Source organism: Pelodiscus sinensis, chromosome 23 (genome assembly GCF_052426305.1).
Source record: "Pelodiscus sinensis isolate ZL-2025 chromosome 23, ASM5242630v1, whole genome shotgun sequence".
NCBI classification, from domain to species: Eukaryota; Metazoa; Chordata; order Testudines; family Trionychidae; genus Pelodiscus; species Pelodiscus sinensis.
The window spans coordinates 4,619,796-4,632,391 of NC_143074.1; the positions used below are offsets into that span (position 1 = coordinate 4,619,796).

The 12,596-nt window shown below is 53.4% G+C and overlaps 1 protein-coding gene across 1 annotated transcript in view; it reads left to right on the forward strand.

Annotated features, from left to right (window-relative positions):
* The window catches only part of LOC102452610 (uncharacterized), a 227,754-nt gene that overhangs the window by 58,865 nt on the left and 156,293 nt on the right, over positions 1 to 12,596 (forward strand). The window contains exons 4-6 of the mRNA XM_089772994.1: positions 4,783 to 4,978; positions 6,972 to 7,127; positions 8,224 to 8,310. Of these exons, the coding sequence (XP_089629120.1) occupies positions 4,783 to 4,978; positions 6,972 to 7,127; positions 8,224 to 8,310 (439 nt within the window). The remainder of the gene's footprint in view (positions 1 to 4,782; positions 4,979 to 6,971; positions 7,128 to 8,223; positions 8,311 to 12,596) is intronic.

The window sequence follows — 12,596 nt, forward strand, 5'->3', positions numbered from 1 at the left end:
ACAAAAATTAACTGTCGGGCTGCCTGGCAGGTTTACAATAGGTGTCCTGAGCCCCCTTGAAGCAGTGCTGGGCAACCTAGGCTAGTGCGTGGGCCGCATAACTGGCCATCCCTCGTCACAGCGGGCCACAGTATTGTCATAACACCAAGAGGGTCCCCCAGGATACAAGGTTCTTAGATCACAGCAGGGAAGAGGTTTGGTGATGTAACAAAACTCAGGATCTGGTCACGTCCCTCAAAGTTCTCCAAGGCTCTATCCCTGCAGGCCTCTGAGGCAGACGCCCCTCTGATCATGAAGCAGCGTCTCTGCTGCCCAGACCCACGAATCATCTACATGCATCATCTTCCCCTGCCTGGGCCCACTGAACCTCACTTCTCATCGCACCCCTCTGGTGCAGGCGAATGGAGAGGGCAGAGCTTAAGTGTTAGTCTCACATCCTCTCAGGTGAAGGATGCTGTGGCAGATTTCTAGGTGAAGTTGAAGGGTGTGTTCCCGGTTGTTGACTCTTGCTGGTTGTTCTGATAGGACATCGCCAGTCCTGTGACGTAGTTTTGGGTATCAGGAAAGACTATTTCCCTAGGCGGGTGGTGAAGCACTGAATGGGTTACCTAGGGAAGTAGTGGAGTCTCCATCTCTAGAGATCTTTAAGTCTTGGCTTGACAAAGCCCTGGCTGGGTTGATTTAGTTGGGATTGGTCCTGCCTAGGGCAGGGGGCTGGACTTGATGATCTTCTGAGGTCTCTTCCAGCTCTATGGTTCTATGATCAGCATGTTTGTGCTCACTCTTGTTTGTGTATCAGAGGGGTCGCCGTGTTAGTCTGAATCTGCAAAAGCGGCGAGGAGTCCTGTGGCACCTTAGAGACTAACCGAAGTGTTGGAGCATAAGCGTCCGTGGGCAAAGACCCACTTTGTCAGATGCATGCTTGTTTGTGGTATGGCGTCCTCCTCCTGAGAAATGGGAACTCGCCGCCTTCACCCCGTTTGGGCTTGAAATTGTTTGGAGGGAGACCATAAGAACGGCCCTGCCGGGACAAACCAATGGTCCGTGTAGCCCAGAGTCCTGTCTGCTGACAGTGGCCAATGCCAGGTGCTCCCGAGGGAATGAACGTGATACCTCCCCTGTCACCCATTCCCCGCTTCTGGCAAACGGCTAGGGACACCCTCCCTGCCCATAGTGGCTAACAGCCATTGCTGGGCCTGTCTTCCATGCACTTTTCTAGTTCTTTTTTTATCTCTTTTACCATCGTCTTGGCCTTCGCAACATCCTCTGGCCAAGAGTTTCACAGGTGTGTGAAGAAATACGTCCTGTGGTTTGTTTCAAACCTGCTGGCTGCCCGTTTCATTTGGTAACCCCCTAGTTTCTATGTGGTGTGAAGGAGTAAATAACAACTTCCTTGTTTTCTTCCTCCATGTCTCATGGCTGCATGGCCCTCGATCATCTCCTCCTTCGTCGTTCCTTTTCCTGACCGAAGGGATGAAGTGTCAGTCACCAAGATGTGCTGTAGAGCGGTGGTTCTAAGGCCCTGCTGACACTAGGCGCTAAAGGCGTGCTTCCCCTCTTTGTGCGCCCGTACTCACACGAGGTCTTAGCGTTAACACAAGAATACGTGATAGCAGTGGCGGTCCAGCATAGTTGTGCGGCGGATGAGCAGGTTTGTAACTGGGACAGTTAAGCCATGGCCCTGTTGCTACTACTACAGCTACCCTGCTATTTAGATGCCTGTTAGCTCGATGCGAGCGCATGGGAGCGTCAGTCTGCGTGCAGAAGAATCACCCTCTCACGTCTAGCGTAGGTGTAGCCGAAATGTCTCTAGCCGCGACGTGCTTGAGAGGTGCCGTGATCTGTGGAATTCATCACGTCCGGCAGAAGAGAGACTCTCTCGTGCGTGGCACAGGCTGTCTGGCCGCATGTCAGTCACGGGACGCTGTTCTTCACCTCAGCGGCCTCTCAGGAGTCCTTGTGCCGCTATTTCCCCCAGGTGAATGTGCCACAGCTTTGAAAGGAATGATTGGAGGAAGCAATAATTTGCCCAAATCCACAGTAGCGTACAAGGCAGGGATGGTTCACGTGGGACCTCACTTCACCATCCTCCGGACCTAGGGAAATCGTTTTTCCTAATATCCAACCTAGACCTCCCCTACTATAACTCAAGACCATTGCTCCTTCTTCTGCCACCTGCCACCACTGAGAACAGCCTCTCTCCAGCCTCTTTGGAACACCCCTTCAGGAAGTTGCAGGCTGCTATCAAATCCCCCCTCACTCTTCGCTTCTGCAGACTAAATAAGCCCAAATCCCTCAGCCTCTCCTCGTAAGTCATGTGCTCCAGCCCCCTAATCATAGTAGCAAGGGAGATTTAGGGTAAGTATTCGGGGAAAAAACTTCTAACTCTTCAGGGGTATGTCTACACTACCCCACTAGTTCGAACTAGCGGGGTAATGTAGGCATACCGCACTTGCAAATGAAGCCTGGGATTTGAATTTCCCGGGCTTCATTTGCATAAGCGGGGAGCCGCCATTTTTAAATCCCCGCTGGTTCGAACCCCGTGCAGGGGGTAGGTAGTTCGGACTAGGGTGCCTATTCCGAACTACCGGTACACCTCGTTTCACGAAGAGTAACGGTAGTTCGGAATAGGAACCTAGTCCGAACTACCTAGTTCGAGCCCCGTGTAGCCGCGCTGCACGGGGTTCGAACCAGCGGGGATTTAAAAATGGCGGCTGCCCGCTTATGCAAATGAAGCCCGGGAAATTCAAATCCCGGGCTTCATTTGCAAGTGCGGTATGCCTACATTACCCTCCTAGTTCGAACTAGGAGGGTAGTGTAGACATACCCCAGGAGAGTTAAGGTCTGTAAGAGGCTTCCAAGGGAGGTTGTTGAAACTCCATCATTGGACATTTCCAAGAGCAAACGCCTTTCAGGGACAGTCTAGGGTTATTTCAACCTGCCTCAGCCTAGGAGGATGGACAAAATTATCTCATAAGGTCTCTTCCTATCCTACACTTCTATGATTTGATGGTTATTTGGCATGATGTGAATAATGATGCATCTGTTTTGCTAATGAATCCCTCAGCACCTGTCTCAGGCACACGTGGCTTTTCCAGGATCCTGGCAGAGATCCAGCCCTTCCCGAGAAAGAGGGAGGCTCCCTCTCTTGCGTGGTCTGGGGGTGCCTCATCACTGGATTTCCTGAGTTCTTTTGCTGCTGACTGGCAGGCAGGGACCATCCAGCAGCAGCTGGCGTTGTGTTCCCAATGGCCCATCCCCTGTTCATGTGGCTCTGGATCCAGTCCTGCCTCAGCCCGGGGCTGCAGATGAGGGGCAGGTGGGGGATCTGCGCTGCAGAGCCAGGGTATGAGAAATCAGGGCGGGGGAAGTGTCAGCGTGAGTAAAAGAGCCAGCTGCCTCAACCTCTGACTCAAGGGCTGGAGCAGAGCCAGGCCGGGACTCCCCGGGCAGTTTGGAAAGTGTCAGTTTCAGGTGACGGGTTTCTCTCTGCCTTGGGAATGCCAGTCCGGGGTGGGATTTTGAAAGGCCGTCCGTGTGGCTGTCTGCTGTGATGCAAGGCACGTCCAGAGCCAGCTTAGCTGGGCAGTCTCCAACTGAACCAACCTTTCCCCGTCATCCCAGCTGCAAAGACTAACTCTAAATCCGCTGCAAAACCCCAGGAAAGGGCTGATGCGGGAGAAAGCGGCTGGCCCTGGCTGACGGAGACAGTCCGTAGAGTGCACTCAGTTATTGTGCTAGGGGCCCATGTGACATATTACCCTGCAGAGGGAGAGGGGCTGGATGAATGGGTGCAGGGGTCTTCCCAAGACAGACGGACACCTGTGAAACAGGCGGTAATAGACGAGGTGGGGGATTTTTCTGCTGATTCCCCAATGCAATGGTAAGCTACAGTGTTCCAGCACTAGAGACCGCAGCGACAGTGTGTGTCTGTTACAGGCTGAGCCACTTTTTCTTTAAATCAATTGTTTATTAACTGAAAAATGCCGTTTCGGTCTACCCGACTGACATGTGAATTTGATCCCCTGATTACTTGTGCCTGGGGAAAAGGCTGTCGGGGTCATCTTCAGAAAACCACGTCATGTCCTTCATAACCCGGAGTCCAGTGCGCTGGGCCCTTGCTGCCTGGGGTGAGGGAGCCCCACATTCAAACCCTCCTCTGGAAAAGGGATTTGAACTCGGATCTCGCCCTCCAGGCTTTGGCTGGTCTGGGCTTGGGTGTGCTTGCAGTCTGCTGAGGAAGCTATTCCAGTTTTTGCATATTTACTCTTCGCCGAAGCAGGGACTTGAAGTCAGGTCCCCTCCCACTGAATTCGACAGGGAGACGATGCAAATCCCCATCTCCAGCCACCTTCATCCTCAGGCAGCAGAGTCTTCCTCTCTCTCTTTGGCCCTCTGAATAGGCCTGCAGTGATACAAAGTGGAACAATTTGGGAGTGATGGAGAGCAGCTATTCCACAGGCTGGGGATTGGAGGCACGCTGGGCAGGGGAACCTCAGTTTTCAGAACTCACTTGATTTTTTTTTCAGCCTGCTGGCCAGGCCAAAACCCCAATTATGTGCCAAGCAATGGATGGGTCAGACTTCCATAAGATCCTTTCCTTTAGCTTCCAGTTAGCCTGTGTCTGGAAGGCTGGATGCAGAGCACAGTGGGGGGCAAGCCTTTGAGGGCCCCGATGCTGCTACTGAAAGGTGACCCCAACCCGGTGTAAGATGTTGGTTGGTTTTGTCCCTCTGAGCCTCCTGTTCTGTCTTTCTCCTGCCTCCAACTTGGGGCACACAGGTTCCCAGTTTCCAGCCTAGGAGACGGGGGCTGGCATCGGGTTGCCCTCAGCATCTCCTCCGAGAGACTGGAGCTGCATGTGGACTGTCAGCTGGTGGAGAGCGTGGGCTGGTTCAATTACTTCGGGCTGGGAGTCAGCACCCAGGGGCTGGTCATCCTCGGAGGCCTGATTGAGTCCTTTGAGATTCCCTTTGAGGTGAGAGCTTGCTCCTGGCGCACACAGACTCCCCTCTTTGGGCCATCTGCAGGGGAGACGTGGGACGGGGCGGTTCTAATGAAAGGATGCTGGAAACCCATTTGTGATGGAACCCATCTCCTCCCTTCGTGGAACACTGTGGCTACGTCTACATTGGCATCATTTTCCGGAAATGCTTTTAACGGAAAAGTTTTCCGTTAAAAGCATTTTCGGAAAAGCGCGTCTAGATTGGCAGGATGCTTTTCTGGAAAAGCAGTTTTTGCGGAAAAGCGTCCGTGGCCAATCTAGACGCGCTTTTCCGCAAAAAAGCCCCAATCGCCATTTTCGCGATCGGGGCTTTTTTGCGGAAAACAGTCCTGTGCTGTCTACACTGGCCCTTTTGCGCAAAAGTCTTTCGGAAAAAGACTTTTGCCCGAACGGGAGCAGCATAGTATTTCCGGAAAATCACTGATGATCTTACATGAGATCGTCAGTGCTTTTCCGGAAATTCAAGTGGCCAGTGTAGACAGCTGGCAAGTTTTTCCAGAAAAGCGGCTGATTTTCCGGAAAAACTTGCCAGGCTAGATACAGCCTGTTATTTCCCTACTCGAGGGTCATGCAAAAAGTGCACCAGGTTTTTGCCCCTAGATCAGAGAAACCCACACAGCGAAAAGTACATCTGCCTGTAAGAAGGGACACCCCAAATAAAACACCTTCTGAACTCCTCCTTTCTCCGCATACCAGCTGCAGGCTTGCACCCGCGCTGCGGGGAGAGGGACTGGGTTTCGAATGTCCTCAGTGAGAAGTAATAGAGATGTAGTCGTGTTAGTCTGGTCTTGCTGAAACAAAAGACAGGACTAGGCAGCACTTTAAAGACTCACAAGATGGTTTATTAGGTGATGAGCTTTCGTGGACCAGACCCACTTCTTCAGAACGAATTCTGAGGAAGTGGGTCTGGCCCATGAAAGCTCATCACCTAATAAACCATCTTGTTAGTCTTTAAAGTGCTGCCTAGTCCTGTCCTCAGAGAGAAGTGATTTTGAAATAAGCAGCAAAGAGCTTTCTGTTCACTCCACGCTAATATCCCCACACAGGAACCTTAAACCTTCGGAGCACAAAAGTCCCTCTCTCCGCATGGAAGAACTGCCCTTTAGTGTAGCTAGAATGAAACCACCCGGGTATGTGACAGACTCGAATCCTGTTTCCAGCCCACGTGAGACTCCTGAGGCTGAGGGAGGAGAGAAACCCAGCCTCACCACATTGGCATTGTGACATGGCAGTGTTCCTGGGCGGGAGGGGGCGGCTTTGCCCTCACTAGCATTGCTGAAAATAGCAGCACGGGCTGTGCAAGCCCCCCTGTGCCGTTGGCTAGGCCTGCATTTCGCCAGCCTGCACTGAGGTCCGTGTCTTGGAGCTGCCAGCCAAGACTGACCTCATGGAGACAGCCGGTTCTTCCCACCCTGCCTTGCCCAATGCTGGGGATGATGCTAATCCAGAGCCCGTCTAGGCCATTTCAGGCTGGGGGGAGGGGGAATGGGTCTGCCCTTTGGGGTAGGACCTGATCCATCGGCGACCTGAGAGGCCCTTTAGGGCTGATGCTCAGTGCCCTTTGCTGCCTTTTAACTCTATCCCCCTCTCTCCAGAGATGCCCAGATGGCAGCAGAGTCCCGTCCTTCCCACACAGGAGTTTGCTCGGCTGCTCCCCTGCCACTGGCATGGGTGCAGGCCCTCCCTGCTTGCCGTGGGGCCAAGGGCCCTGCCCGGCTTTGTGTGAGGAACCAGACTTGGCCACTTTGGCACAGAAGAGGGAGTGGGGCCAGGCCTTCCAGGCTCAGACACCCACGCCCCTGGAGGGCCCCTCTTTTGGGCCTGGAGTAGGATTCCTTCTCTGTAGACTGAGGTGGGGCGAATCTTGGCCCACGTAATTGCTGCATGGCCTGAGTCCAGGAACTGCAGCCAGACCCGTCCGCTTGCTCGTGTAAACTCCGGCTTGTTTGTGTCCTTGCCCCCGCAGGGTGCTCTGCAGCAGCTGACCTTCCAGATGGGAGACCCGTGGGCTGCCGGCGAACACTGTGGGGGCTACCACGCCAGCTGCAGCAGCACGTTCAGCCCGGAAGCTTTCCACAACCAGTCGTGCTCCTGGGGGGAACCGTGCCCCCCTTGGCCAGAGGTGTGGCTAGGGCCAGCAAAGAACATTCTTGGGTTTCCCCTTTGCAGAGTGGGCCCCGGTTTATCCCTGGTGTAATTAAACCTTGGGCTCCTTCCATTGACTTCATTCAGCCTTCTGGGGCTCAGGTTTCTGTGGTGACGTGGAGAGCACGCAGCGGTGACTCTGACGCCCTTTGTGGCTGGGCACCAGTCTGGTGTTTCCTCCCCACCGGGGATGTTAAATTTAGTTTAATCGACTAGTCGATGGAATTTCCATCGATTAGTCGATAACTGGGGAGCTGCAGCGGGGTTAGCTCCAGTCCTGGTCCTGGGAGCTAACTCTGCTTTTTAAATGTATTAAGAGCTGGCAGGTCCTTAATACATTTCAAAAGCAGAGGCGCAGCATCCTGGGAGTAGGCATGAGCTGGGAATCAGTTGATTCCCATCTCGCACCCAATCCCTGCTATTCCTCCTGCGCCCCACGGAGATCGTGCTGGGGGGAACTGGCTTTTAAGCTGGCTCCCCCCAGCACTGGCTTCTGCTCCTCCCCTTGCTGCCTCTAATAGAGGCAGCAAGGGGGGGAGCAACTTGTCGAGGGATTAGTCGACTAGCCGATAAGCTTATACTTATCAGATAGTCGACTAGCCGATTAGTCACTTACATCCTGACTCCCCACGTGTGTCCGTGCTCCAGGGCTGGAAGGGAGCCCCGGAAAGCACCCCCGTTCACCCTGTCGTACTGCCCCGCGGCCCACCCATCAGTGGGAGCTGCAGCGCTGGTGTCTGATGTCACCTGGGCCGTGCGCGGCCTGAGTGATACTTTTGGAGTGTTTGTCCTCCCATCGCCCCCCGCACCGTGTCTGGTGGGCGCTCACAGCCCTATTGTCCTGCCTGTTTCTGGGTGGGTCAGCAGGGGGACCTTGCTGGGCGGTACCATGTCTGGGATGGGGAAGGGGTGTCACATGGCCTGCTAGCGCGGGGAAGCTGAATGGAAGTTAATCGGGACTGGGGGTGGAGAAGACCCCACAGTCGCATGCACGTGGAGAGGGGCTCCTGGGCTGGCGATCATGGCAGTTCTTGGCCACTGACCACACGTGTCTGATCCCTCATTCCAAACAGAGCCACGCCCATTCCCCCGAGAATCGCCTGGGCAACGAGGGAGAGGGCTCTGCTGCTGTCATGGGGACGCCGGCGCCTCCGTTAAAAGTAAGCTGTCCATCCGCCGCTGCGGTGCCCCATGGGACCTCGGCGTTTGACTTCCCTGGCGAAGGGGTGTGGCACAAAGGGGAAGAAATGGCTGGAAGGAAGGGGCTGGGCTGTGTGCGCACTATTGTGCACGAGTGTGTGCAACGCACACTCGTATTTGTGATGTTGCAGCACACTTATCAAAGTGCGATGAGTGAGAAGCCTTGTGCTTAGGAGTTCCAGCCCCTCTCCCCCAAATCCCACTCCCATGCCTGGTTCTTAGAGACACACAAACGCTCTGACTTTTGGGAGCAGGGCTGAGGTGAGGCAGGTACAGTATCAGCGGCCTCCTGTTGCAGTTGTGCGGCGTAGAAAGGTCTGCGTAGCAGGGCTTGCTTTGGTGGAAGCAGTGGGTACAGACGTAGTGTCAGCCTTTGGCATGAGCTTTCCTCTGTGTTTAATAACTGCTCAGAGTGGCTTACTAATGACCTGGCAGCGGCGGTGGAAGGGTAGGACATAGATGTGTAGGACGGAGCAGCTGCCTTTCCGGCCCTCCCTGGGCTCTGGGGGAAAATCTCCTGGCTCCTGGCATCTTGTTTGCGTTCACGTCCGTTCATTGTTGTTCTCCTCCTTGACGGGGAAGGCAGAGGAGCGACGCTGCAGCTTGTGCTGCTTTCTAACAGCCCCTGGCTTCCTCGTGCAAGTGCTGGGCCGTGGGGCAGCCATTCCCATAAATACTGGAAAGAAAATGTTTGCGACAGAAGAAAGTCCTTGCGGGGTGAACCAGGGATTTATGCTGCCAGAGGTGGGGCCGGCGCAGACCGTGTGACACGGGGCGCAGACCGTGTGACACGGGGCGCAGACCGTATGACACGGAGCTCAAAGGGGAGCCACGATGGATGTTGGGGTAACGGGCTGGTTCTTGCCTCACTGACTATGAAAACAATTTGCCCTCCTGGATGCAAGGGCTTGGCCACAGGCACGTGTAGTTCACAGGAAGCTGGGATGGGAACCTGCCCCCCGCCACAGACGTAACCGCCGGGGTGGACCCTGCTCGGGTGCACGAATCGTTTGTTAGCGCACGATCGTCGAGTCCTCTCGGGAACGGACCTGACTCAAAGTACAGCAGCGACCTGTAGTTGCTCGTCACTAGGGTCTAGTGAGTGCGCAGCTGGCTAGCGCGGGAGCGATTCTCCTCCTGGCTTTCTGTGAACTAAGTGTTCCTGTGGACAAGCTGCAGCACCACAAGAGTGGCCTCAGGAACGCTGGTGCTGGGGCTTTCGAGGGCTCTTGCTCATATTGCTCTGCCAAGCTAGCGGTTGCCACGCTCGTGGGTTAGCATCCTCTCCATTTTGCAGAAGGAGAGCTGTGACCCAGCGAAGAGCAGGCCCCCAGATGGAGGGTGGGGGAGAGCAAACAGGGCAGTTGTCCCGGAACTCAAAAGGCAGCGCTGAGGGCTGCCTGAGGGTGGGGACCGGGCCTCAGTACGCTCTGGGCAGCGCTGAGGGCTGCCTGTCCCAGCCCTGCCCCTTCCATCCAAGGCCCCCGGCCTTCCAAGAGCACAGAAATGAGTCATCCCCCCTTGCCCCTTCCAGTTCCAAGAGGGCACTGGAAAAGTGAGGAGTAGAGCCCAGGTCTTTGTGAGCCGCACCCGGTAGTAAAAACACCTGGAGAAAATAATTGCTTGACAACAAGAACTTGGGTAAATGTGCACAGGGACACCCAGGGCATGTCTACACTGCCACCCTAGTGCGAACTAGGGTGGCTAATGTAGGCATCCGAAGTTGCAAATGAAGCCCAGGATTTAAATATCCCGGGCTTCATTTGCATCTTGCTGGCGCCGCTGTTTTTAAATCCCCCTCAGTGTGGACTCCATGCCTGCGGCTACATGTGGCACGGAGTAGGTAGTTCAAATTAGGCTCTCTAATTCGAACTGCCGGTACACCTCGTTCCACGAGGAGTAATGGTAGTTCGAATTAGAGAGCCTAATTTGAATTACCTACCCTGTGCCGCGTGTAGCTGCGGGCATGGAGTCCGCATTAAGGGGGATTTTAAAAAGGCAGCACCCGGCAAGATGCAAATGAAGCCCGGGATATTTAAATCCTGGGCTTCATTTGCAATTTCGGATGCCTACATTAGCCACCCTATTTCGAACTAGGGTGGCAGTGTAGACATACCCCCAGGTATTAAAGTACCAACCAAATTCCCCAGTCCTGCTCAGGCAGTGAGAAGCATGCTGAAAGAAGTAACTTTTTATAATGGGAGGGACCCAAAGACCCAGGGGCCAGACGTGGCTCCTCAGCTTGCCTGGATCCAGCCCCCAAGGCTCACGGCTTCCCCCCCTCAAGCACAGGGGAGCTCACGCTGGTGCTCCAGCCCCCTCCGCCATCCCCCCACAGGACTGGAGCACACATCTACCAGCCTGGGCCCCCCTAGGCTCTGGTGTGTGAGGAGAATGTGGAGAGTGTCTTTCTGCTTCTCAGCGGGGGCCACATCAGAAAAGGGTTTGGTTTTTTTTGTGTTTCTCAATTGTGTGTGGCCTACGACTGTTTGTGTGTGGGGGGCGGGGTCAGCAGCCCATGACCCCAAAAAGGTCCCCTCCCCCGTTTTATAAGACCCCGCTGTGCATTACGCTCTTAGGCTATGGAAACAGCAGAGCCACCAACCATCACTTGGTTAAGTAAATGCAGCTGCTCAGGTAACCATGTTGTATTTCATGTTGTATCCTCCCCTCCCCCCACCCCACCCCACCCGGCCCTTTTTTATGTAAGTGCCAAAAGAAACAAACGACATTCAGGAATCCTACACTCAGGTAGGACTTTCCCAGCTCAACTGCAGGACATCTGCAGGGGTTCTCCCTTTTGGGGAGGGTTTGGGAGAAGGCATCCAATGTTTCATTGATGCCTCATGCTATGACGTTTCTACATTGTTAATGATCAGCCAAACACTGTATGATACAGCCTGGGCTGCAAGTTGCTTGGGGTTTTCCCCAAGCAGCCCAGAAGTAGGCTAGATGCCTTCAAAATAAACACTGTCCTGAAGAGCTTCCAGCAAAACTATAGAGCTCGCATGAACCATGTTAAGCAGTAACGGCAGAACAAGAGTAACAAGCTGACAGAGTTGCTTTGAGTTTTTGGGTGTCATTGATGAATCCCACAACTTTTTCTGTTGGTGGGGGGAAAGGTTTAACCCAAAAATTGGATTTAAAAGGGTTTATGCATCGCTTATGAAACTTGGCACGTTATAGTTGAACATACATCAGAGCACAGCAAAACTTTAAATAGCCAGATCCTATGGCATGGTCTCACACTCTCACCACGTCATTAATGTTCTGCAAAATACAGAAAGGTAGGTGTTTGGAAGGGTGTTGCCTTGTTCTGCCTCTAATTTGGACACACACTTGAGTCTGAAGGCGTGTGCAATTGAAGGTTTTGTTCAAATCTGACCATAGGCGGGACTGAAAAGCTGTTCCTTAAAATTCCTCAGACTCCGTTACAGAACTTGCATGTTCCAGGCAAACGATGAATTACGCAGCTGCACAGTGATCCACGTGAGCAGCCTCGTCTGTGGTGCCCTTTGCTTATCTATTCTGTTATCTGTCTGCTTCCCTTTGTCTTTCCGAAACCCAGCTCATTCTCAGTAGCTTTCCTGCGGATTAGTGTGAATTAGCAAGATCCTGCTCTAGTAAGAAAGCCGGTGAACTTCACAGGCCCAACGGGAAAGAATAATGAGTTTCTGGAGCTGGGTCAAGTTTAATTTTTCAAGCACTTAATCAAAACCAGAGACTCCTGAGGATCTTGAACTCTGATATTAACGGCTCATCTGGTCTTCAGCAACTTTAAATATAGATCTCTATATGTGGGGGTTTGAAAAATAATGAGGAACAGGTCAGCTGCTGCCGAGAGCAGCTTTCCCAGCCCTGCTGCAGGGGCTGTGATAAGCTTCAGTTAGTCGTTTTCATTTTCAAGACTCTGCGTTTTTAGGGGCAGATGGAAGCTCCAGAGTTTTCATTAGCTGCTAATTAGGATGAACTAATTGCATATTATAAAGGGCTTGGTTAGTACAGCGGTGAAGCTGAGGGCAGCCATGTAAATGGATGAATACAGAAGGGACTAGATTAATTGCTTGGAGCAGATATAAGAAATCGATGTCTCCATTGTTCAAGGGTAGAAGATCCTTGGAGTGTGTCTCCAGGCAAGGTCAGGAGTTTAGCTCCAGGGAAGTGCTGAAAACATATTAATCTTCACCATCCAGCCAGCACTTATGCAGTCCCTGGAGCTGGGAAATTCTGCTTGTTGTATTTAAAC